The sequence below is a fragment of the Amblyomma maculatum genome, chromosome 6, assembly GCF_055883805.1.
Source record: "Amblyomma maculatum isolate TAMU_Amacu chromosome 6, ASM5588380v1, whole genome shotgun sequence".
NCBI classification, from domain to species: Eukaryota; Metazoa; Arthropoda; class Arachnida; order Ixodida; family Ixodidae; genus Amblyomma; species Amblyomma maculatum.
The window spans coordinates 153042222-153068000 of record NC_139349.1 but is presented as its reverse complement, the minus strand read 5'-3'; the positions used below and the strand labels follow the sequence as shown (position 1 = coordinate 153068000).

At 46.4% G+C, this 25779-nt stretch overlaps 1 protein-coding gene across 1 annotated transcript in view; it reads left to right on the top strand.

Annotated features, from left to right (window-relative positions):
• The window catches only part of LOC146187085 (cytochrome P450 3A24-like), a 40017-nt gene extending 16075 nt beyond the window's left edge, over window positions 1–23942 (top strand). Inside the window, exons 6-14 of the mRNA XM_084605757.1 lie at window positions 10505–10593; window positions 11515–11660; window positions 14296–14411; window positions 16093–16240; window positions 18020–18180; window positions 19143–19234; window positions 20386–20529; window positions 22550–22712; window positions 23747–23942. Coding sequence (XP_084461883.1) covers window positions 10505–10593; window positions 11515–11660; window positions 14296–14411; window positions 16093–16240; window positions 18020–18180; window positions 19143–19234; window positions 20386–20529; window positions 22550–22712; window positions 23747–23845 — 1158 coding nt within the window. The 3' untranslated portion in view covers window positions 23846–23942. The remainder of the gene's footprint in view (window positions 1–10504; window positions 10594–11514; window positions 11661–14295; window positions 14412–16092; window positions 16241–18019; window positions 18181–19142; window positions 19235–20385; window positions 20530–22549; window positions 22713–23746) is intronic.
• Window positions 23943–25779: the final 1837 nt, after the last annotated feature.

The following is a 25779-nucleotide window of genomic DNA, read 5'->3' as shown; positions in this document are numbered from 1 at the left end:
TACACGCAATATACGATGACATTACAGCTGGGCATTTGGGGTTTGCCAGGACTCTTACCCGCATTAAGGAACGTTTCTACTGGCTAAACATTGCGGCGAACGACTCAGCGTTACGTGAACTCCTGTGTGAAGTGCCAGCGGTTCAAGCTCCCCCAACTTCTCCGCCGGGCCGCTTACATCCGGTGACACCACCGACGACACCATATGAGCAAGTGGGTGTTGGCCTCATAGGCCTGTTTCGCCGCTCGTCCAAAGGCAATCGTTGGGTATTCGTGTGCGTTGATCATGTCACGCGTTACTGTGAAACTGTCACCATCCCTTCCGCCACCGCCGCTGACGTCTCTTTCTTTCTTTCTTTCTTTCTTTCTTTCTTTCTTTCTTTCTTTCTTTCTTTCTTTCTTTCTTTCTTTCTTTCTTTCTTTCTTTCTTTCTTTCTTTCTTTCTTTCTTTCTTTCTTTCTTTCTTTCTTTCTTTCTTTCTTTCTTTCTTTCTTTCTCTCTTTCTTTCTTTCTTTCTTTCTTTCTTTCTTTCTTTCTTTCTTTCTTCACGCTGTCTTCCTCCGTCATGGGCCTCGTCGTGTCGTTATCAGTGACCGAGGCCGAGAGTTTATGGCGTTATCAGTGACCGAGGCCGAGAGTTTATGGCAGATGTTGTGTAACAGCTTCTGCGCTATTGTACTTGCCATTTTCGTCACTTTACACCGTATCACCGCCAGACAAATGGCCTCGTTGAACGTACTGGACACTGACCAACATGAATGCGATGTATGTTGACTCGCAGCACAAGAACTCGGATGACGTGCTTCCATTCATTACTTACGCCTATAACACCTCGAAGCATGAGACAACTGCTTATAGTCCATTTTTTCTCCCCTACGCCCGTCCGCCTCGACGTTCTCTCGACCCCATTTTGCCGTTCTCTCTCGACACTGAGCCTTCTGCTTCGAGCACTATCTGTCGCGCTGAAGAGGCTCGTCGGGTCGCCCGATTACGCACTCTGACATCTCAGGACCGCTCTAAGAAGCGCTGCGATTGTCGGCATCAGGAGGTCTCCTACTTTCCGGGCGACTTATTGTGGCTCTGGACACCTCTCCGCAAGCGTGGTTTGTCCCAGAAGCTGTTGTCGCATTACAGATGCCATGTATTGTGCTCACACGCATCAATGAGTTCAATTACGTCGTGTCTCACCAATGTTCCCCAGGCCGCCCCTCTCGGAAAAGACAAGTAGTCTATGTCGCAAGAATGAAGCGCTGCCACTCTAGGGACTATAACTGACAGCCCAGGAGCTTCGTTTGCGAAGGGGGAAATGTCAAGCATGCGCACAGAAGAGGGCAAGGAAGTGTGAAAAAGAGGCTCTCGAGAATAGAGGTTGAGAAACTGGTAGCTCACTATCGGTTGGCTAGCGCACCAGGCTGAGTTGAAAAAGTACTCTGTAAATAAACCTTAACAATATTGTTACCGGGAAACACGGGACCAAACTGATGTGCTCACTGACAAAGACGACGACCGAGGAACGCGGGCACGATGAAGCGTTGAGAAAGAGGACGACGCTAACAGAGTGGATACTGCACGGGTACTGAAGTCTTAGCATCGAGTTCAGCCCATCGTAGTGCCGTTACATTAAGTACATCCCTGTAACATCTTGGTGGAGGTCGCGGGTTCGACACAATCTGACGTTGGATCTCCGCAGTGACCGTCACCTCGGAACCGTCACGATGACAACCGACGCGGCTCCATCTACCTCCGCAACTCCAACTGTCGTCGTAGCCCACCCCCGTGACCCTGGCCCATTCTGCGGTACAGATGAGGTTGATGTCGAGGACTGGCTTACGCTTTATGAGCGTGTTAGCCAGCACAACAGGTGGGAAGCCACGCTGATGCTGGCCAATGTCATCTTCTACCTTACTGGCACGGCACGCGTGTGGTTCGAAACACATGAAGAAGATATACCCGCCAGGGTTTTTTGCAAACAAAAACTCCGTGACCTGTTCGAAAAACCGGTTGGCCGTCAACTCGCCGCCAAGAGGGACCTCGCCACACGTGCCCAGGCATCTACCGAGCCTTATATTACGTATATACAAGACGTTCCGGCCCTCTGCCGAAAAGTTGATAAAGACATGACAGAACCTGATAAGGTGGGGCACATCCTCAAAGGCATAGCCAACGATGCCTTCAATCTTCTACTCTGTCGGAACTGTTCTACAGTTGACTCCGTTCTGCAGGTTTGTCGACATTTCGAGCAGGCCAAACACAGATGCATTGCACATCGCTTCGATCGGCTGCCCAACACAGCCCCTAGCTCCACGTGCGAGGATCTGCCGACCCTAAGACAACCTTCCAACACTGAAAATGTGACTCGCATCGTGCGTCGTGAACTTGAAGCGCTCGCTCCTGCTGCATCTAACCGGCCCTCCTCGGACAGCAACCTAGCGACGATATCCCTTATTCAAGCCGTCGTTCGTCAAGAGGTTGCCAACTTGGGCGTCCCCTGTAGCCACACCGTGGAACACCACAGTTCGAGTCCCGTCCCTCCCATGGTCGCCATCACTACGCCCCGCAACACCTACACGCCACGCTACCGATACCGCAATCGTGATGAGTAGCGCACCCCTGACGACAGACCGATCTGTTTCACATGCTCGCGTATTGGCCACATCTCTCGCCACAGCCGCAGCCGCTGGACATCACCACCTCGACGTTTTCCTTACGTTGACCGCTACTCCGATTGCGGTCACCGCCGTTTCACGCCTCGTTATGAGCCGCCCCGCACCGATACCACTCCGCCTCCTCCTGTGTCCAGTCGCTCTCCTTCCCCGCCGTTCCCGTTCACCTCTCCCTAGCCGCAGTTCCTCGCCGTGCTCTGCTGGCCGCTTCACGGGAAACTAGACAATGCAGCTCCAGGAGGTGACGCTGCATTGGTACCCCGACCTGGAAATTCTCTACTGCCCATTTCTTCGCCCTGTGACCTCCTCTCCCTGTTCGTGGATGGTGTTCCCGTCTCTGCTCTCATTGACACTGGTGCCCAAGTCTCGATCATGAGCTCATCGTTTTGCCGCCGCCTCAAGAAAGTACAGACCCCCGCCGCTTCGCCCACCGTTCGTGTTGCCGATGGCAGTACTGCTGCCGTCACTGGGCTGTGCACTGCCCGAGTCACCCTTGTCGGTCATCACATCCCTATTTTGTTCACCGTCCTCAACCAGTGCCCTCACAATGTGATCCTCGGCCTTGACTTTTCAACGGCCCACTCTGCCCTTATCGACTGCTCCAGCGGCCTTCTTCGTTTGGACCAACCTGTCTGCTCAGAATATCCTCCATCTACATCCCGCCTTCGCTCCACCGAGTCCGCTCGCCTGTCCCTTGACTCTGCTGTTTACCTACCTCTGTCACCTTTCCCGCCTGTACCTGACGGTGACTATGTTGCTTGCCCTATCACCGAGGTCTTTCTTGACCGCAACGTCGTTCTTCCTCACCTCATCGTACGCGTTACACAGAACAACACCTACCTTCCTATCCTGAACTTTAGTCTGTCACCCCAAGTTCTCCCCGAAGGAGTATCCCTTGCTATCTTGTCGCATCTCACAGACAGTACCATTTGTGCACTCACTCCTGGCCCACATTAAAGCGTCCTTCCAACACCCGTACTCCCCACCACAATTACTGACCCTATTTCCGCAATGATTGCCTCTGACCTCAGCCCCGCACACGCTCAGGACCTGCACAACCGTTTGTTATCCTTCTCCGACATTTTTGACTTTGCTGCCAGTTCTCTGGGCCAAACATCAGTTGTGACTCACCGCATTGACACCGGCGATGCAAAACCTGTACATCAGAGGCCTTATCGTGTGTCCCTTTCTGAGCGCCAAGCCATCCAGCAGGAGGTCGACAAGATGTTGGGCAACGATATAATCGAAACTTCGAACAGCCCCTGGGCATCTCCTGTCGTGCTTGTTAGAAAGAAAGACAACAGTTGGCGCTTTTGCGTCGACTATCGACATCTGAACAAGATTACAAGGAAAGATGTTTACCCGCTGCCGCGAATAGACGATGCCTTGGACTGTTTACATAGAGCCCGCTACTTTTCCTCCATCGACCTTCGTAGCGGCTACTGGCAGATCTCTGTTGACGAACAAGACCGCGAGAAGACAATTTTTGTCACACCCGATGGACTTTACTAATTTAAGGTTTTGCCTTTTGGACTTTGCAACGCCCCTGCTACGTTTGAACGAATGATGGACTCCTTACTCCGCGGCTTCAAATGGACGACTTGTCTATGTTACTTGGATGACGTGATTGCCTTCTCGCCCTCGTTCGAAAGCCATCTTCGTCGCCTTTCTTCCATCTTGGCACTTTTCCGCCGCGCCGGACTTCAACTGAACTCAAAGAAGTGAGTTTTGGTCGCCGCGAACTTAAAGTGCTTGGCCATTTGGTGAATGCCACCGGCGGGGAACCCGATCCCGACAAAGTTCGCGCTGTCAGTACTTTTCCATCTCCCCGTTCACCCCGTGATGTCCGCAGCTTTATAGGACTGTGCTCTTATTTTCGCCGGTTCGTCCCAAACTTTGCCGCTGTTGCTCGTCATCTGCTGAAGAAAGGCGTTCCTTTCTCATGGGGCCCAGAGCAGGCTAACGCATTCTCCACCCTCATCGCTGTTGTCACCAATCCTCCCGTGTTTGGCCGATTTCAACCCGTCTGCCCCGACGGAACTTCGCACCGACGCTAGTGGCCACGGGATTGGTGCCATTCTTGCACAACGACAACGCGGCCAACACTGCATGATTGCCTACGCCAGTCGTCTCCTGTCATCAGCGGAACAGAACTATTCTATTACGGAACGGGAGTGCCTGGCTCTCGTTTGGGTCATTGAAAAATTGAGACCCTACTTGCTTGGCCGACCCTTCACTGTAATTACCGATCACCACGCCTTATGTTGGCTCTCTTCCCTCAAGGATCCTGCTGGCCGCCTCGGCCGCTGGGCACTGCGCTTGCAGGAGTATACCTTTTCCGCTGTATACAAATCCGGTCGGCTCCACCAGGATGCAGACTGTCTGTCCCGTTATCCCGTCGATCCCCCTTCCTCTACTGACCATGAGTCGGACCCCTGTGTCTTCTCTATAGCGGACTTTTCCCACATAGCCGACGAACAGCGCTTGGGCCCAACCCTCAGTTCTCTTATCGACCGCCTCCGCACACACAGCCGTGACTCTTCCCTCGACCTGTTCTTACGACCACGTGCGCCGGCGTTTCTTCTGGCCTGGACTCTGCCGCTCTGTCCAACGTTATGTAGCCGCTTGCGACCTCTGTCAACGCCGGAAGAAACCCCCTGGACACCTGCAGCCGATTGCTATCCCGACTGAGCCATTTTCTCGTGTTGGCCTTGCCCTCCAAGGGCTCTTCCCCGAGTCCTTGTTAGGAAACAAATGGATCGCTGTGGCCACCGATTATGCCACGCGGTAAGTGATACTCGCGCCATTCCAACCAGCTGCGCCACAGACGTTGCTGACTTCCTTTTGTACGACGTCATACTTCACCATAGTGCTCCCCGTCAACTACTTACCGACCGTGGCCGCTGTTTCCTTGCCCGAGTTGTTGAGGAAATACTTCGTTCTTGCTCCGTTCGGCACAAGTTCACCACTGCGTATCACCCTCAGACGAACGGCCTTACGGAGCGCATTAACCGCACACTCACCGACATGCTCGCAATGTTACGTATCAGACAGTCATCGCGACTGGGATATTAGTCTGCCATTTTTCACCTTTGCATATAACTCTTCGCGTCATGACACTGCTGGGTATACTCTCCATTCTATCTTCTCTTTGGAAGAGACCCCTTACTGCCCTTCGACACTTTGCTTCCCGCCGCTGGCCCCGTCACAACCTATGCCCGCGATACCATCGCCCGAGCTGGGGCTGCTCGCCGGATTGATCGTCACAATCTCACCATCTCTCAAGAAGCTCAAAAACGCCGCTACGACGCTCACCACCGCGATGTGCACTATCCTCCCGGATCTCTGGTGTTGCTCTGGCTTCCGTGCCGTCGTGTGGGGTTGTGTCAAAAACTTCTGCCCCGCTACACAGGTCCTTCGTGTACTACGCCCAGTGACCGGCGTGACCTATGAGATTGCACCGCTCCACCCAAAGGCACCGACTGCTACACCCACTTCCGAAATCGTTCATGTTGCCCGCCTAAAGCCATATTACTCCCCCTTCACACCACACGCCTAATACGCACCGGGACGTTGCATTTTGCCGAGGGGGGTAGTGTTACCGGGAAACGCGGGACCAAAGTGATGTGCTCACTGACAAAGACGACGACCGAGGAACGCGGGCACGACGAAGCGTTGAGAAAGAGGACGACGCTAACAGAGTGGATACTGCACGGCTACTGAAGTCTTAGCGTCGAGTTCAGCCCATCGCAGTGCCGTTACACTAAGTACATCCCCGTAACAATATGTTGGCTGCTAGCTTACGCTAGCTCGTCATCGCGAAGGTGGGAGAAAAAACAGTAAGTGGTGCCATAATGGAGGGCTTCGGACAACCGCGCAATAGAGTATTTCGCCTCATCCCACTTTAGGGGTCAAAAGGGCCCCCGGCATAAATTAAGCTTATACCAAAGAGTAAACTGCTACGGGCAAAAGCCAAGCGCTTACCTTCAAGCCGGACCTAAGCGTAGCCATGCAGATAGCTCTCGCGAATTTCCAGATTTAACCATAAGCTAAACCACAGCTCATTTTTTTATTGGTCTGAAGAAAGCCTCCTAGTCGTCGTCTTCAGGCACTTGTCGCCCGGAGTGTGTTGACGGGCATATAGACGGGAGTGATTTTGACTTCCTACGCGCGCAGGTTCCATTGAGTGAGGTGGCTCGAGAGGTCCTCATGCTAGCAAGCTAACAAATACGTGGCAGTTGCTGACAACCTTTATGGCCGCCCGTGCAGATACAGGTGAAACTTTGATGTAGCCCATGCAGATGAGGGCGAGGCGTTCCTTCTCGGTCGTCGAAGAGCTATCTCGAGCCTTCCACAGGGAACGGCTAGCGTACGGGATAACTTTGCTGCAAGTACGTGGTTTCTCTTAACGAGGATGGTGCCCAGGCCCTAGCTGCTAGCATCGGTATCTATTTCAGACTCGGCGTTTTAAGCATTGTGCGCAATGACAGGATTGGCCTGTGAATTCCGCTAGTTCCTTGAACGCTTTCGGTTGCGAGGCTTTCCACTTGCCTTTTTCTTGTGTGGAGTTGTAGCTCCTTCGCTGGCAGCTTCAAGTGTTCTTTTCGCACGAACGTTTGCCTGGTGTTGAGGCGAACTTAGCACTATGAAATTCTATTAGAGCCGCAACACCTCATTTGGACTTGTCGGCGGAAACATCACAACAACTGTGGCGCATGTGAAGTATTTTTTTGATCTAATCTGTATATGTCTCGAACTGAAGCAGGCATTTCACACCGTTTTGATATCGGCTCACTGAGAAAGATGCGCTGATTAAACGATCAAGGTAGCAACAGGAGAAGCGCCTGATATTGCTACTTAAAAACAAGCCATATATGAAACACCCATTTGCAGCCTGGAACGATCGGTTCCGTTGTCAGTGAACAGTGTACACTTATTAAACTACAGAGCTTATCGGCCATTCGTCAGTTTCACCCTAGTTTTCAATGTTTGTCGTAGCAGCTGGAAAACATTTGATCGGAGCACTTGAGGAAATTTACATGTAAAAATGCGAAAGACGCGGAGTAAAATTTTTCGAGGGAGTTATTTGAGATGTGCTACAGTTCTCCTGACATTGCATTCGTTGCGTCTTTTTTCATGTTGTACGTAGACTGCCATGCTGAACGCGGCATCTCAGACGTGTAAGTGGCGATGCCTTGCTTTGAAGGCTTGCAGTGTAAATATATTGTCGGTTATAATCCTTGTCTTGAATTAGCCTTCAACTTGACTAGGAGACATGCAACGAGAAGTGGTATGACACCACCCGGAACGCTATATGCCGAATTATTGCATCACACTTTTGATACAACTGTCGGCAAACTGTAGCTACGTGGAGTCCGCTAGTGGTGAGAAAACGACGCATTGTCATAAGGGGCGGTATCCTCGGTCACGGATGAGCCCGAGATTACGCGTCATAGCTTTTGCTTCATGCGGCTGCTGAATGAACCAGTTTTCGGGCCATCTGCCAGTACCCAGACAGACCCCGCCGGGTTTTCTCGCAGTGACTCTAGGAAGGTTCTCGCCTTTAAAAACGCAAACTGCAAAAATATACCAGTCCTTTGTTTGCAGGGGCAACCGTCTACGACGTTCCGCTCTCTGTCGCAGTCCTAATTGTTACAGCTTCCTTATCAGATTGCGAACGACTTTATAGAAGAAGCGTAATGGCTGGTACGACTATTTCGTAAATTTCGAGTGGAAGTATGTTTATTATGGTGGGCTCTGCTATTTCATACCAATTACGTGACCATTTCTTTTTCCCTTAACCATTTCGACCCTGGTGGCGTCAACTGGCCCCGCAACCCGAATGTTCGACTAGAATTGCAGGAACACTTGAATACCTATTGATAAGTTCTGTGGTAGCTCGTTCAGGATGCCTGTTTCTTTGGGTATTACTATTGCCGCATTTGTGCTAATCTGTCCGGTGTGAAGGGGAATAAGACACGACAACGCAAGCCATGACGAAAAAAGCAACAGTGCCACAAAATGGTAAATTGAGATCTCAGTAGCCACCAGTTCTTTTACACTGATATATTAAAGTGTTTTGCGAAGTATATTTCTAGACTTGTCTCCATCTTTTAAATATGAATGACCATGTAGAAGCCTCACTAGATCACGCTTTTGAAGTGTGCGATTTTGACACCATCGGGATGCAATGGCGGTCAGTGGGCGCCATTAAGGGATGCTATAGGAGATATTCCTAGAGGGGCTCGCGCCTGGTATGTTTTTATTTTTGCATATGTACCCTTTATTAATGATGCTGTTTCACTGCTGACATCAATTATTAGTTGCGGAAATCAGACAAAGTGCATAACCGCTTTTATAAGAAATTAAAAATTGAAATATTTGTTATCACAGAGCCCGAATCTTGGAAATGAGTCATGTACTGACAATGGTAATATCGGTGAACAGCAACCGGAGAAAGTAAGGGTAAAAATCAATTTGCCCTTGAACTTGAGCATTTATTTGAAATTGTTACCGCTTATTATTAAATTGGACACCGCTAGGGAGCGCAGGGAAGTTGGTGTGTGTGGCGATTGGAAAGCAGGTAATGCACCACAGCCCGTACATCACGTGTGCACGCTTTCGATGCTGGGAACGTTACCGCAAGTTTTGCTACTTTTCTTGACAAAGTGAATATGGTCCCATAACTAGGCAGTAAAATTTATTGCTCACAATGGAAGTGTTCTTGGATTTTAAAAATGGCGCCAAAGTCGGATATAAATAAGGTTCAAGGGTGAATTGATTTTCACCCTTATTTTCTCCGGTTGCTGTTTAGCAATATTGCCACTGTCAGTGCATGCCTCAATTCTAAGGGTTATGCTCTGTGATAACAAAAATTGCAATTCTAATTTCCTAAAAAAGCAGCTGTGCATTTTTTTGCCTGATTTGCGCAAGTGCTCGCAAATGCGGTGATTCTTCTCTTATTTTTTGCCAATAAATAGCGGTGCACTATTCGCTATGGATGGAATGGAATTCATTTCGCATGCCTATACACCTGATAATTTGTTATCAGGTGTATAGTACAAAAGTATAGTATTCAAGTACAAAAGTAAATAAAATGATTGAATCCTGCAATTGCAAAGTTAAACACATTTTATTTAGTTCTTCGTTGTGACTTGCAGTAACCAGAACGGCGCCTTTTGCATTTAGCACGCACTGAGCCTTGATGGCCGATTTTATCAAAATAAGAAATTCAGGGCCAAAAGTGTTAAACGTAAACTGAAAATGATTGAAGTTGCGATGCTATCGCTTTTTATTACACTCTCAAGGTCGATTACTGTAATTGAAGGTCAATATATAGGAAGAATTATTTGAATTGCAAGCTGGCTGTGCACAGTTCTGGTCGTATGTTCTTACCCACACATACAGTCTTGAATTATCTACGCAGTTAAAAGTACGAATCTTCAGAACAGTTGGGCGACGCGTGCACGCTCATGAGGGAACCTTTCGTTAAGAATTGCCAATCAACAGCTCTCATAAGTCCTGTGCTTTAAATAATTTTAACGAATGCTGTACCTTGTTGAAGAATTACCTGTGCATTGCATGTTTAGAGCAGCCAAATACTGTCTACTGCTACCCATTCACTTGTCGTCGTTATTACATTTTGTATCTGTGTTGTCACCACTCTTGTGTAATACCTCAGTCATTGGGTGATATAAGTAAATAATACTTCCGTTCACTTACGGCAAGCTTTCTAAGACCACATTCAATGATTATTTCAGGGGCTGGTCAATGCAGCGCATATTTTTTATTTCGCTTCAGAGGTGAGCGGTGCTTACGTATCCTTCTAACAAACGTTTGCAGATGAACGCTCTCATTCAAGACTGCGCGAAGATTACCTGCGAGCATCTAAAGGCGGCCGCAGAGAAAGAAGATGACGTCGATGTCAAGCAGTAAGCATGAGCTGTGAATTACATTTGTGCTAAAATGTGCTATGCATTTACGTACCGCTGCGGTATTATGACTAAAAAAAAAAAACTCTCTTTTTTTTAAAAAAAGGCGATAAGTGTAACCGAAGTCTTTACACTGTACTTTCTTATTGCCTATCAAGGAATTCTGGCATAGAGCATACTGATTACAATTGCAGGAAACGGTTCAGGAAACGGTTCATATATATATTGCGTCTATCGCGCGTCTTTTTCATTAAATACAAATGGGTTTATCTTTTTTACTATGTTCAAGAAGTAAACATCGGTTTTAGAGCATAACTACGCACAATGGCGTCACTATATGTTCAGGCTCTTCCGGAAAGCTAATTCAACGTGCTTTCAAAAGCGTTTTTTTATGTTCTATAACTGGAACCACACTGCCGACTAAAAGGAAAGTTAAAGACGTGACTCAGCTTTGATGTTGACGACCTTCAATTGCGCAATATAACACCATCCTTTGAAATCATAAAAGTAATGTGTTTTAATCTAAATAATTAATCGTGTAATATTAAGACTCAATGAGGTATGTACATGATGGCAACCTTGCCCTAAAACACACATTCACCGACCGCACAGACTTTTATTTCCTATATTTTAAAACAGATGTTGGCAAACGGTAAAAACATTGTCTGCTGTCCTTGCCTCATTTCCAGTGACTAAACCGCAGGAAATGCATATTTTTGTGCAACAACGCCTGCCGTCAGGCTGTGTGCAGTAGATAAATGTAATTATTGTATCGGCGGTCCATTCTTGGCCACGAATGTGGACATTGCCCTCTTAATACGGGTGTGCCTGCTGAGAAGAGACGGTGGATTCCTTTCTGTAACCAAGGCGTCTGCATTTTTAGTCGCTCACTAAACATTTATCAACGCTGTCTTTCGGTAGGTTCTATGGCCACTACTCGCTGGACGTGATAGCGAGGTGTGCATTCGGGACCAAGCTCGACTCGCACACGGACGCCACCAACGAGTTTGTGACACAGGCCAGGGGTGCCTTCTCGGCGAGGATGACGTGGAAAGTGCTGTTGGCATGTACGCCTTCCGTTTGTACACAATCAGATCGAAAACGAAATGCTACCCTAACAAACTAGAACAGAGTGGGAGCAATGCCAGATGCAGCGCCTGTGATTCTACACTGCTTGATTTACTGCGGATGCTATAGTCGCGCGACAATACTGCAAGTGTGAAAGCCTAACGCCAACCGTAACGTTTTGCGCACGTTGAAAAGCGCTTTAATCTTCGAATGAATTAATGAACGTCCTTTATTGAATAGCAAGGTTCATGGCCATAGATGGGGTAAAGGGGAGTAGGCAGAATCTTCATTGTTTGCATAGGTCGTCACTCAAATGATATTGCTCTGACCAGGCCACTAAGGGAGCCATACTCGGCAAATATCATTTGTGTGTTAGCGTCAGTGGGGAACGGTAGTTCAGGCGGTAGGGTTCGATCTCGTAGCGTCCAGTAGAAAAAGCAGGGCAATCCCAGAATAGATTAGATATGCCGCCTCGCGTTAGAGTCGTACAGTAGAGGCACGTAATCATTTTTTCTGTATACTGTAGCCAGCGGGCCATAATACGTGGTGTGTAAGCCGCATGGGTAATGAGCTTATTCAAAAAGACTTCTTGACTTCGGGTGAGGTGGGTTTTTCTCGTAAAAGGTGGATCTGGTGTGGCCACCTGCATGCGATTCTGACTACATGATACATAAATCAAGTATGCAGGAGAAGGTCTTATAGTTCCTTGAACGGACGTCTCAGTGGAAGGCTTGAATTTAAGATGGAGCACCCTCTTATAGTTGCAGCCTGGGAAAAACCTTTGAAGAACCATTTTAAGCTTTTACACTCTGAATACGACTAAGCCCATAAGAGGATAAAAAGAGTGTAGCATATCCTCTGGCTCACTCCCTTATAACGTCACGAAGTTCACTCCAAGCTCTGGGGTGTATTTTCACCACTAAATGTACGGAATGCAATACTATTGACAACAGAGGCACGATCCATCCTAAAATCATATTTATTTCATACAATTAACACAGACACGAGACGTTTAATGGATGCGCTAGGCATTTTGAGGTTACCAATTTGAGGACGCAAAACCCCGGTTAATATTACTTGTAACTGCTAGAGCGTCGCGTGTTTTGAAGTGACTGTCAGAATTCGTTGGCGACCGTATACGTATTCTGTTTCTCTAGCGACGAAGATCTACCACAAGGGTTGGAGAGAAAGCGGTGGCTCTGCACTGGGTGCGCTAGAGGACAATCTACCTCCTTTTACTCCCCCGTGGGTTTATTCGCCTTTAGAGTGCAGATATTGAGAGAACGTATTTGCGTCCGCAACTGCAACTTTGCGTTTCGTAGCCTTATATGCGAAGCAAGGCTTCTAACTTCCAAGCCTTGCATTAGAAGTCAAAACTTAGCTGCTCTTATGGTTATGGCAATAACGTTCTTCAAGCAGAACCTAAAATGCATTTCTTGGTGCCATTATTCCGGAAGGCCTCAACAAACTTAGGTGGGAAGCAAAAAAAAAAAATGCATAACAGTAATATGTTCTTAAATGCCCCTCGTGTTTTGCAACTACTGATACCAACTGCTCACGCGTAATTTTGTTCAATCGCCGAATATTCAAAATTTGCCTGGTTTTGCTACGTGCAAAAAGACGTCCTGAGTCAGCGTAACGAAAAGCACTTCACTTTATTTACTACACGTATACCGGCGTGCTGAATTCCCAACCGGGCTACTTTTCTTCGTAGGCCGCCCTGACGCAATATAAAATCGCGTAAAACTCCCAATAAAAAGTGAAATGTTTTCACGCATTTACAGTTCTAGTGCTATTAATAAGTAACCTGCTTATTATAACAGCCTTTACCATTCTAGAGGGACGTGCGACACGCACGAGCTTACAATGTAAATGTACTCTTCAGCCAACAACATTCACAGTTTTTTTTGTTCCCACAAGCCGCACGGGAATAAAACGTCTTAGCTTTATTAGAAAAGTGCAGTGAGCTCACAGCTGCATAATTATTATAAATATCCAAATTTGATGGCTACTTACAGTGAATTTGTGGTTTTCCTGCTGTTATTTGCTGGAATGTATGAAGAGTGGTTTGCGATTAGCACGGATGCCTTTCTTTGATGACCAAATTTGAATAATACCTCCAGGGCATCCTCTTTCTGTCATTTCTCGGCGTGCTGGCCTATGAAGGGTTTGCTTTGGCTTTAGGCTTGTTTTTTTTTTTTTTGCTAATGGTAAATTTTTTTGTTGTTTTTCTTGCATAAAAACCCACTCTCGTCACAGCTCCAAGTTGGACTATTAACATGTTCAGATATATAAGAAATAAATTCAAAGCAGGCCTTTATGACACTTGGTGCACTTTAGGTGCATATGGCAGTATTACTCTGTACCATTAGCTTCATTTTCTTGGTTGATTTCTGTCGTTTGCTTCCGTGGCTCAAATTTTGAAAACTTCATTTGCGCAGATCAACTTATTTGCGGCAGGCGTATATCCGTCTCGAACGCTATTTACTCTGATCTGACATGCGAGAGGTGGTGACGCTGACAAGCATGCTTGAAGAAATTGGTCCATATTTCTCAGGGTATGCTAAGGCGCTTTTTGTAAACTGGCGTATCATGCTAGAAATTGCCACCCGATAATGGTGAATTTCCTTTCAGTACTTTTTCCTGGGGTGCTGAAGTTCTTGAGACTCACCATAGCCAGAACCGGTCCGGCCCAGTACTTCAAAGAAGTCTGCCAGCGTATTGTTCGAGAGAGGCGTGAGCATAGAAGCGTTCGTAAAAATGTTTTATTCTGTGTTTTTTTCTATACAATGTTGCGATGCGTGCTGCAGTTATAGGACACCTGGAGAAAAAAGAGTTAAGAGATGGGTGTGGGGCCTGTCCTTTTTTAGCTTTATTTTTAGTTAATACTTTGCATCCACACAAGCCAGACGGAAATTGTGACTTAACCTATCAGTCTGACTTCAATCGGCTGGTGTTTTTCCGCATTGTTCAATACGCGGAGTAAAATTTGCCCATCAGAATGATCAAGGGGAGGTTTGCTCCGCCTATAAAATGTCCTCTGAGCGTCTCTCATAGCCCGAATCGCTTTGGGACGTTAAACCGCGAAACAAACAAATTGTCTTTTGTGCACGTTCATTACGGCAGGAAAAGCCCGGCTACTGCGTCGGAGTACCCGGGCTCGATCTCGACCGCCGGCGGCTGCGTTTCGATGGAGGCGAAACGGAGTGGTATCTGTGTACCGTACAATGTCAGTGCACGTTAAAGAACTCCATATGGTCGAAATTTCCGGAGTCCTCCACTACGACGTCTCTCATAGCCTGAGTCGCTTGGTGACGTTAAACCCTACGAACCAAACCATACCAAACCAAAGGTTTGATTTGACGTTTTAATTACCACATATTAGACGAGTCTCAATGTGCTTAAAACTGCTATTTTGCAAATGAGCCAGTACCTGTTTGCGAAGATAAGGGCAAATGACCTATCAAGTGTTGCGTCTCTAACTGCAACATGTAGAATGCTTCTCTCAGCTTTGCAGCCTGTATTATTCCTCCTCCTGTATTATCCACTCATATTACATAATGTTGCCCGTAGAGTAAAATTGTGCTAGGTAGCACAGATCAAAGTATTATCAGCAACATTTCGTTCGCGCAGCCAGCTTTCAGAAGAATATGAAATCTAAAACGTGCACTGGAGCAGCTAGTCTTGAAGTAGACGACTGCAATGGGACACTCCACACCTTATGATTATACCATATAGTCAGAGATTAGACCCACTATATGAGGAATAAACACGCATTTGCAATTTTTTAAAGCATGGTATTTCTAGTTCTAAGTCGAACTCAACGTATATTTGCCTTTAATGTTGGCTAAGTACGATCTTTTCTATTGCGCGAGCAAGCCCCGCACCATGGCAAAACGGTCTCTTAGCGGAAACTTGCCGGTGACACGCGGCGGCCTAATGATCGTTGCCACTCGCTGACGTAAACAATCCGCTGAAGAATTTATTCATTCTCATCCAGCTCGAGCGAGCAAATCTATGCAAATTCTCCGCTATAAAGCACGGTCGTCTCACTTCACACTTTCGGTGTTAGCCAAATATCTTTATTTTTCAACAGCGAAAATAATATTTTACAGACGCATAGCTGCTATAGCGACAGCTGCTCATGCCAGAAGTTGGTGGGTGGTAAGATAGAGCCTAGAGGACAGATTATACAAAGTGTGCTAATCATATATATGATATTGCACGGGCATATTTCCGTATAAATGCGTTTGCAGCAACTGGATTATTGCAATGGTATCGTCAACTGCCGCCTGGGAGGGAAGTCGAATAGCCTCCGAAGAGCTGATTTGTTTGCTACACACAAGCGCGCGCGCTCTACAGGGACTTTTTTTCTACGGCGTACAGAAGACTTAGATTAGCCTATAATAAAACTTCTTTTCTTCCTTTCAGTTTCAAGAAGATTTTCTTCAGCTCATGATAGACGCTCAGGAAGGAAACCTGTCCTCCAGTGGCGAACCAATTTGTGATCCAGAGGACAGAATCTTCGACGTCGGCTCTGAGGTGAAAGCGAAACCAGAGGCAACGTGTTTTACAAAACGTAAGCACAAAAATTCTGTGCGGCCAGGTAATAGGGTTAGCATAGTTATTCGTGCTGTCAAACAATTGTTGAGAAATCGATGATGCAAAGGAAACTCCCGCCACGTAGCTGTCATTGTGCTAAGTGTTTTGAATTAAGTAAATTTTAAATATGAAGTGCTTCTAGCTGCTGTTGTCGGTGACCTTGAAGTGCTGCCGAGCCAAAGCCGAGAGCCAGCACTGGGGGCTGGAAACGAATTATCCGGACACCTAAGGATATTTAACGATATCGCCCTCCGCTCTCTAAGTCCTCGTGCAGGACCGGCATACAAACGCTTGATGCTGCGTAAACGTTTCATAAAAATCAGTTTTCAATTTCTTCTGAATGTTCCTTGAGATATCACCCATGCTGTGCAGTCAAAGTGCACTGAAATTTAATTAATCGTTACTAATAAAGCCGTGAAAAATGTAGATACATGGTACCACAGACTTCATTATCCGTTGGCTCTCAAGTGCCTTTGAGAAAAGGCCGCTAGAGGGTGAGGGGGCACTGTGCGTAACAACAGCTTCCACGCCGTCCACAATTACGGCCTTTGGCTCTACACACGCACGTAGAACACCGCCCGAAACCGGCGACCAAGGCGGCATCAATTTAAAGTGCGTTTGGGCTTTTGGAATCGTGTCTGTCACTGCGCTGCGGCGTTCGCTCGTATACCCCGTTTCTCCCTTTGGTCGGCAGATGTTTGCATGCTCGGAGAGCACTCGAACGAGCTCCTTGTCCCGCATTCTAATCAGGCCTGCGTCGCGTCGTGGACGCGTACGCACCGCACCTGCATCGTCCGGCAGTTCAATGCCATCCCTGAGCAATAGAGCCTGGAGATGATATTACTAATTTTGCGGATGTAAATTGAGGGGAGGTGGCAGATAAGGTTATTTGGAAGTATATTGGAGTATGCGCTTGCTGCATCTGGCACCATATGCAACCATATATTTTGGAAAGCTGTTGTATTTTTAGGATATCTGGAGCGTAAAATATGACCGAAAGGATGTTTTACTGGCTTTTAAAAAACTTCTAAGATCCAAAATTTTCCTATTTTTTCAAAGCTCCTAGCTTTTCAGCTTTACTGCGCGACAAAAGGACCAGCAACATAAATTTCGGGGTATAATAAAATAACTGCCTGCTGTAGTTTGGAAACTCGACAGTGCATGCAATTAACCCGTTTCATTTACGATGATGTTAATGAAGATATGAAAGCGGCACCATGCACTTTCGGTCACAGGATGACATCAGTACGTTGCCTAACACAAACAACGTTCTGTAAACGGCACAAGCAGAAATAAAATTCGAAGAAACAGAACTGCTGGAGTCATCTTTCCTATCAGCCATCCACACAGGCGGATATAAGACTAATTAGGAAAATGTTCATTCGTATCTTACCGATGCTCAATCTCTCCACTTACGCATTACAATCCTTTAAGATGAAGGAAGAAGGAGGGAGGGGGGGGGAAGGATTGAGGAAAAATATTTGTTTGCATAAAATACTTTTCATGGCTTTGATTTGTAGTTATGCAAGTGCGCATTTTACACTTTTTACACTATATATTCAGACATTTCCACATTGTAACTTGTTCGCGATCTGTACCACAGCTACGTATAATCTTGAATGTGTAAACTGCAATTTTTCAGCTCTGCAGTTTTCAAAGTGGAGAGTATAAATGCTCCTTTCGCGTACTTTATTTCGCTCTATACGATTTTGCGAAGGCGACTGTTGAGGAACACAATGAACACTTTTCCTCTAAGGCCTGACGGAAGTGGAAGCCATGGCGCAGTGCGTGCTCTTCTTCTTGGCCGGCCTGGAAACCACTTCATCGACCTTGGCGTTCGCCGCGTACCACCTCGCTTTGAATCCGGATGTGCAAGAGAAGCTGAGAAGTGAAGTGGACGAGTGCATGGCTTTACACGTAAGTGGTTGGTCGGCATGGTGGTATCTGTCACTGTGAAGAAAGATACGAACATCAAAGACTACGTAAATAAGTGCTGTTGCGGTGTTTAGCGCTGGGACGGCGTAAATGGCTAAAAATCGTTTTAAACCCTAATATATTATTGCGTTTAGCGATAGGCGCTGTAGCCTTGCTTCGGGAACGTTCAGTTCAGTTCAGTTCAGTCATTCAGCCCTGGACTAGGGGCACCGACCACCCAGCTCCTGCGAATTCTTACTGATTATTATGCTCATTAAAAGTTTTCTCTCTCTCTCTCTCTCAGTCATTCAGCCGTGTCCGACCCTTCGCGACCCTATGGACCATCTCACGCCACGCTTTCCGGTCTCTCACTACCTTCCTAACATCACATAACTTCATCTGCAGCGCCTCGAGGATGACATCTAACCATCGTGTTCGCTGCCTACCCCTTCTCCGGCGACCTTCAACCTTTTCGAACATCAAATCTTTCTCCAGCGACTCCTCTCTTCTCATCAGATGACCGAAGTAGCTAAGCTTTAACTTTAAAATTTGACCCTCCAATGAGCAGTCAGGGTTTATGGTCGACAATATCGACTGATTTGATCTGCAGCCCAAGGAACTCTCAAGGGTTTCCGCCAGCACCACAATTCAAACGCGTCAGTTCTTCAGCGGTCAGCCTTTTTCACAGTCCAACTCTCGCATCCATACATCACAACTGGAAAGACCATAGCACGAGTTATACTGATCTTGGTTGGCAGTCTGATGTCTCTGCTCTTAACTAGGCGTTCAATGCTAACCATGGCTCTCCTTCCCAAAAGCAGGCATCGGGAACGTATAAATGGATGAGTAAAATCCGTGTAAAGAAGTAGAGGTAAATATTTTTGCGAGTTTGGATGGTGGTAAGCATAATTCTACCGATCTAACTGTACCTATTTTGCCGAAATAGCTATTCATTATTTCTGCAGGGCCCTGAGCCAAGCCTGGACGTGATATCGAAGTTAAAGTACCTGCATTGTGTAGTGTCGGAGATACTTCGGATGTATCCGCCTGCGCAAAGGTAAGAATATAAAATTATAGCTCGTATGATCAACTAAGAAATGTTTTGTATTATCAGCCTATGTGTCGCTTTTTTTTCTGTCAGGGTGACTTTTTTTGTGAATTTTTTGACGCTCACAGTTAACATAACACGGAAACTCAGCTCTCAATGTGTTGCTTGGTGTGATTTAACTCCAGCAGAAAAACGCATTCGCATTTATGTAGCTTAGGCACTTTTATCTAACTTGTACTAAGCTTATCAAGTAGTCCAATGACAGCTCGACAGTATCTTTGATGATCGCGATGGTTGTACAGTTTAACCATGAGAAGATTATCGGTATTGATTTCCCCGCTGATTAATAACTATCAAAATCTCCAGATTTTTCTTTATGTTAGACTGTTTTGTTTCTGTTACACCATCACGGTCAAAATCACACATGAAAAGAACTATTTTATGCTTGTGCCTTTCTTTTAACACAATTTAACACAATAGAGTTGAAGGCCCCGCTCACTGAAAGTGTGGCGTCGGCGGCCGTCCGATGGCGTTGACGTTGTGAGCAAAAAATCGCGAGCATGACTTGCAGGCGGTAGCTGGCAGCTAGCATGGCCAGGCCCTGTCTGGGCGCAGAGTTGTCTGACATAACGTTTGGTAGTAGTTGCCAAACCGGGCCTCTACTTTCACATGGGAGGGTCATATCAGCATCAGTCTGCCAGAATCCTTGTATTCACATTACCCCTAGGCCACGCCGGCACGTCATACGGCTTTGTTAGAGGGGCTTCATATGTGAGCTGGCAATTTATGCTATGGCTTCATACCTTTAAAGGCTGAGCTTAACTGTTCCCCATAATTTTTATCATGCCGTTAGAATGACTGTTTTGGCAGATGCTGTATAGTACCGACCGACATCGCCGACGTCTTAACCACGCGCACACACGAAAACCGAAACATACCACAGCGTTAGCAACCAAAAAAGGTGGCGTAGTGACCGTTCTATCTGTCAGCAGTGCGACCACGTTTAAGGCGAGAAGGTCGTAATCACTGGAAGGCTATAGATATTACTCGGCAGCACATAGGCTTGGGACTTGTTGGAGTGCATAATTGTTGCGCCGTTTTTTCTGAACGCATACTTCTTGATACGAAAATATGTTGGTCGCTGTTTATTGCATTTTCAGACTCCAACGCTTTGCCCGTGATGACTATGTTCTCGGCGGTACTGGCATCAAGCTACCGAAGGACTGCCCTGTTTACGTTCCTATCTACGCTATGCACCGAGACCCCGAAATATTTCCCGATCCGGACAACTTCGTGCCGGAGAGGTGAGAATTGCTTGTGCAGGCTGACCGACTTCTCTCTTTCGTTAGTATTTCACTGTTAGCGTGTATACTACATGTCGTGGTGTTGAAAGATGACCCTAAAGCACACCTGCGGTCTATTTGTCGTCCTAGCTCTTGCTCTGTTCTTGAAATCGCTATAGCGGCCTACAAGGCACACTTACGCGCTCAACGATCCCCTCGCAGGGAGCTTTTTCTATTTTGTTTTACGCGACAGCGCTTGACCCGTGTATTCACGTTACCCCTAGGCCCCGCAGGCACGTTCATGGGTCATAGTTAAAGCGGTTCTTCATATGTCGAGTGATAGCCAATCACGCCGTACCCTTGAATGCTTAGGTGCCCCGAAATTTTTTCTTTTTTTTTGGCACAATGATATCGCGTTGTTCGCTCGTTCTTTTTTTTTTTTTTTTTTTGCCGGGAAGCACGCGATTTTGGGGGATTCGTTTGTCCTTGTTTTTGGCAAGCGGTTCGTTTCATGAGGTGTATTATCACCAAAGCGACTCAGGCTATGAGAGACGCCGTAGTGGAGTGCTCCGGAAATTTTTACCATCTGGAGACCTTTAATGTGAACTGAAATTGCACAGCATACGGGCGCTTTGCGCCTCCATCGAAAAGCCGTCACCGCGGCCGTGATCAGATCCCGCATCCTTGGCCACAGGAGTCGAGCGCCGTAACCACAGCACCACCACGGCAGGGTGTTTTGGGAAGCGTTTGGTGATATAGTGTTATCGCAATGAACGGTAAAAGTTTACACAAGCACAGAAAGAAGTCAACAATGTAGATTTTGAGGGCCGTTGAAACGAAAGAAAGTCTTAAGTTTCTTGAACGAGGCACACACAGTGTAGTCTTGAAGAAGCAGGTTTTCGCCTCACCCTCTCTTTTGCATGCCAGAAAAATCTGTGAGTCGCTGTTAGCTGCAGGGGCGTCATAACATGCCTGGCGTGTTCAGTTTCTTTAGTATAGCGAACCTGCGATGAAGTTTGCTCTATCATTCGCCGCGCCGTAAAACATAGCCGAATGAGAAGAGCAAATGCTTTATAGGCGCTCTCGTAGGGCGTTTTCACGCCACCTGAATGCGCTTAGAAGGATCAGATTGCACGGACTGTTGAACTCCTACATGGTGTGCCTCAGATAACTGGGCTACATCGAGACCGCGTGGGCGAGGACGCTATCTGCCACACGCGTATATATAATGCTTCAGAATACGTTCAGTCGTTTATCGCGAACCAAGCGGCTAACAGCAGCAGTTTTTAGGCGCCCTGTGGTACAATTGCGGCGCCGCCTAGGCAGTGCAGGTTTCCTATAGGCATAATCTGAACCATTTTTAGCTCGCAAATCGACCCATAGGATGGTATGGCAGTTACTAATCAATGTTGCTACTGCCTGAAATAGTCGTAATGTTGCTACAGGCATTTATGCAGTGTGCGACAGAGGCTGCTGGAGGCAGGCGGTTCAGGACAAGAGCCTTATTTCTCCGTATTTCATGTCGTCTCTTCGCGCCCCGCCACGGCGGTGGAGCGGTTAGGGCCTGTAGCCAAGCATGTAGGATCCAATGCTGGCCGCAGCGGTCGCTTTTCTTTAGAGGCGAAACGCCACACCACCGAGAACTGTTGGCATTTATAGGGGCCACAGGCCTGTATCAATATCTTTAGACCTTTATGCCGAAGGGGATACTTGCGAAAAAAAAAAAAAAAAGCCAATCGCCTGTATGCTTTGCGATGTCAATGCATGTTAAAGAAATCCAGGTGGTCAAAATTTCCGCAGCCGTTCACTAAAATGTGTCTCATAGCCTGAACCGCTTTTGGACGTTAAACGCCATCAACCAACCAACCATGTCATCTCTTTAACGTGCAATGCATTTCTATAAAGAAGAAATATAAACTAGCGAGTGATACTCGCCTCTGAAAATCGTTATTGAATTTATTTGTTCATAGATTGAAACCCTCGAATTCCCCTGCCTAGATGATGATGATGATGATTGCCATGATCTTGTTTCACTGTTCAGATTCAGCGACGACAACGTGAATGCTATCAGGCCGTACTCGTACCTTCCTTTCGGAGCGGGTCCCAGGAACTGCGTCGGCATGCGTCTGGCTCTGCAGTCTGTCAAGCTTTGCCTAATCCACTCGATGCACAACGTGCGCTTTGTCCGCACGGAGAAGACGAAGGTACGTCGATATAGAATTGTAGGGCAAGAATATTATGGCCCGAGCAAAACTTCTGCATGAAACTAAATATGTCAAACTCGGGTCAGAAATGCTCTTCGAGGTGTTTTCTTTATTACTACTCGGTCGAATGAAACTTCCTACGACTCTTTTCTGACGGCACAATGGATGCTGTTTGAATGTGTGGGAAAAAACTGGTAACTAAAAAAAGCATAGATCGCCTACTCCCAACTCATTGACTTTTTGTTATAACATTACAGTAGCCGCTTTTTTAATATTAAAATTTAGAAAAATAAAACACAGTTAAGCCCTATGTTTTCATCTCAGGCATAAAACACTTCAGTTTCACTACACCTGCGGAGCGGCGTAAGGCCGGTTTACATGCAAGTGATTGAGACAACTCAGCGACGAGTGGCAGCGACAGCTCAAAGCAAGTTTTCGCTTCGCTGCGGTAGCAATCGCGTGTGTTTTTGCTTGCATGTGAAATAACCTTTAGACTAATACCGATTGCAGAATCGCTGGCAAGTAAAAAATGTTTATTAATGTAGTTCAATAAGGGTATGCATGTTTCATAAAGCAATTAGCTGTGGCATGGTCCACACACGAAACAGGTCAAAGGCTGATGCGTTCGACACTAGGTATTGTGGGAGACTCCAAGCTGAAATGCAAAAAAGAATGCCGAGTTCTTTCTCCAGCCCGTCATTGTCACAGCGCAAAGGCCACGTGCCTTGAGCGTCATGAAAGGGTATTTAGAGGACGGCAGTAACATTTTGACATCGGCACGCCTTGTGCCTCTGAGACTGAGATCACTGGCACAAGGCGTGCCATTCTCTGCATTCAATCGGAATAAAAATATGCCGCCATATGGTGTACTGATACCTGCTCCCTAGGTGAAAGATTGCCGGATATGTTGAGTGTCATCGTAAGCGGCCGAGCTTCAAGAACACGCTGTGAAATGGCGCACTATGCCGAATCTATAGCCTTCCGAGAAATTGGTGGGAATGGTATACTGATAAGTTTGCAATCTTATCTCACAGGTCCCAATAAAGATTAAGATTGGCCTCGGCGTATTGACCGCGGAGGACTTCACAGTCGGAATACGCAAAAGACCGATGTCGAACTCCTGGAACCAGTGATCGCCATCGGGAACAAATGTTCTACCAACAATTTTGCAGCTAGCCCAAGGTTATTATGTCAAAAAAGAACGTGGATAGAGAAATGAAGCGTAATAAACTTCACGTTTTACTTTAATGATTTTCATGTCCTTTTACAAATGTTGTTATGCTATGATACACGCTAATTATTCATTTTTATCTTTTGTCCTTGCTGAGCTTCTGATATTAACAATCTCCCTGCCGCTGTAAATCGACGAAAGTGCATGGAGCCGTGCTGGAGGTGGACATGCGGATTCCTGTAGAAACGTTTCTGGAAAAAGTCTCTTTTTGCGAAGTAGGAAGCAATGCCCTCGAAGTGGTGCAAGCGAATCAAACCTCTGGCTTTCGTAGCTCTGTAAGGGTGTATTTATGGTCACCGACGTTTACTGATCTTACCTCTTTTATGATTATAGCTTGGATATTATTTATATTTCTTGCTGTAGCCGTTTTTTCTCCTCTGCCGGTAGTATTTCGGCTACAAGGGGTACACTGCGTTTTTTTGTGGTGAACGGCAGTGACGTATGCTACAGCGTTTCCACATGTTGGACTGGAACTGACAGAACGCGTAATTGATACGATTCGTTCAGAGCAAAAATTATGGCAGCGGTAACTGAGTGACAGCGCCTCATCTTCCCTTTGTTTGCGAGGAAAACGGTACTCTGGTCCCCAGTTTTAGTTGCCGGATGTTTGGAGGACCCTTGAAACGACCGGTTAAAGCTCGGCTAGTTTTCCCTAGCACAGCATCTTCATCATCCTGTAACTGCAGCAACAATTCTACACCATCACCCGAGAAAGTGTTTAAACTCGTCATTGGAAGGTCGGCGAGGCTGTTCTAGTGAAGCTTTCTGTTTTGGGCGATTCCCCAAGACTATCACACACCGAGAAGGTTGCATATTTTTCAGTACGTAATATTACTCAGTTAATTAGACTTATCTTAATCACTTTAATTTGCGGCGACGCACGTGACCACGCATGCCGTATAAAACTAGTTATATGGCATGATGTGGCGTGCTCTGTCACCATGGTTTTTCGCGGTGACTTCTGTGGTTTCTGTAAGCATAATAGGCGACCACAGGCCTAAACTTCTAAATAATGGTCGCATCTATTTTCAAAGTCAAGAAAGAATGCACTATGTTGTATTTTTTATGTTAACAGGGAATGAAATATGCTGTGCAAGTTTTTGTGACGTAAATTCGCGAAGAATTATTTCTCGGGCCCAACTTTCTCCTCGAGGACGTTTTTTCCATGGCCATGTGGACGCTCTTTCCTATAATAATAATAATAATAATAATAATAATAATAATAATAATAATAATAATAATAATAATAATAATAATAATAATAATAATAATAATAATAATAATAATAATAATAATAATAATAATAATAATAATAAAAAAATAATAATAATAATTGGTTCACAGGAAGGGAAAGGCGCAGTATCTGTCACACTTGATCTGTGGGCACCTGAACCGCGCCGTAAGGGAAGGGATAAATGTGGGTGAGAAAGTGGAAAGAGAGAAAGAGGAGCCGTAGTGGAGGGCTACGGAGTAATTTCGACCACCTGGGGATCTTTAACGTGCGCTGACATCGCACAGCACACGAACGCCACTTCGTTTCGCCTCCATCGAAACGCAGCCGCCGAGGTCGGGTTCGAACCCGGGTACTCCGGACAGTAGTCGGGCGTCTTACCACTGCACCCCCCCATTTTTTTCTTTATTTCCTGACAGAGGACGTACAGAAAAAAGACACATGTGACATCAATAACATGACAAAAGAACAAGCATTGACTTAAAGCTTCAGCCTTGCTTAGCTGAAGTTGTCGGATTAAAAATCCCTCATATGTGACAACCCTTCAAAACTAACTAACCATTCTGGCTCTAGTTTTAAAGCTTTCTGTTCGTCCACATATGCCC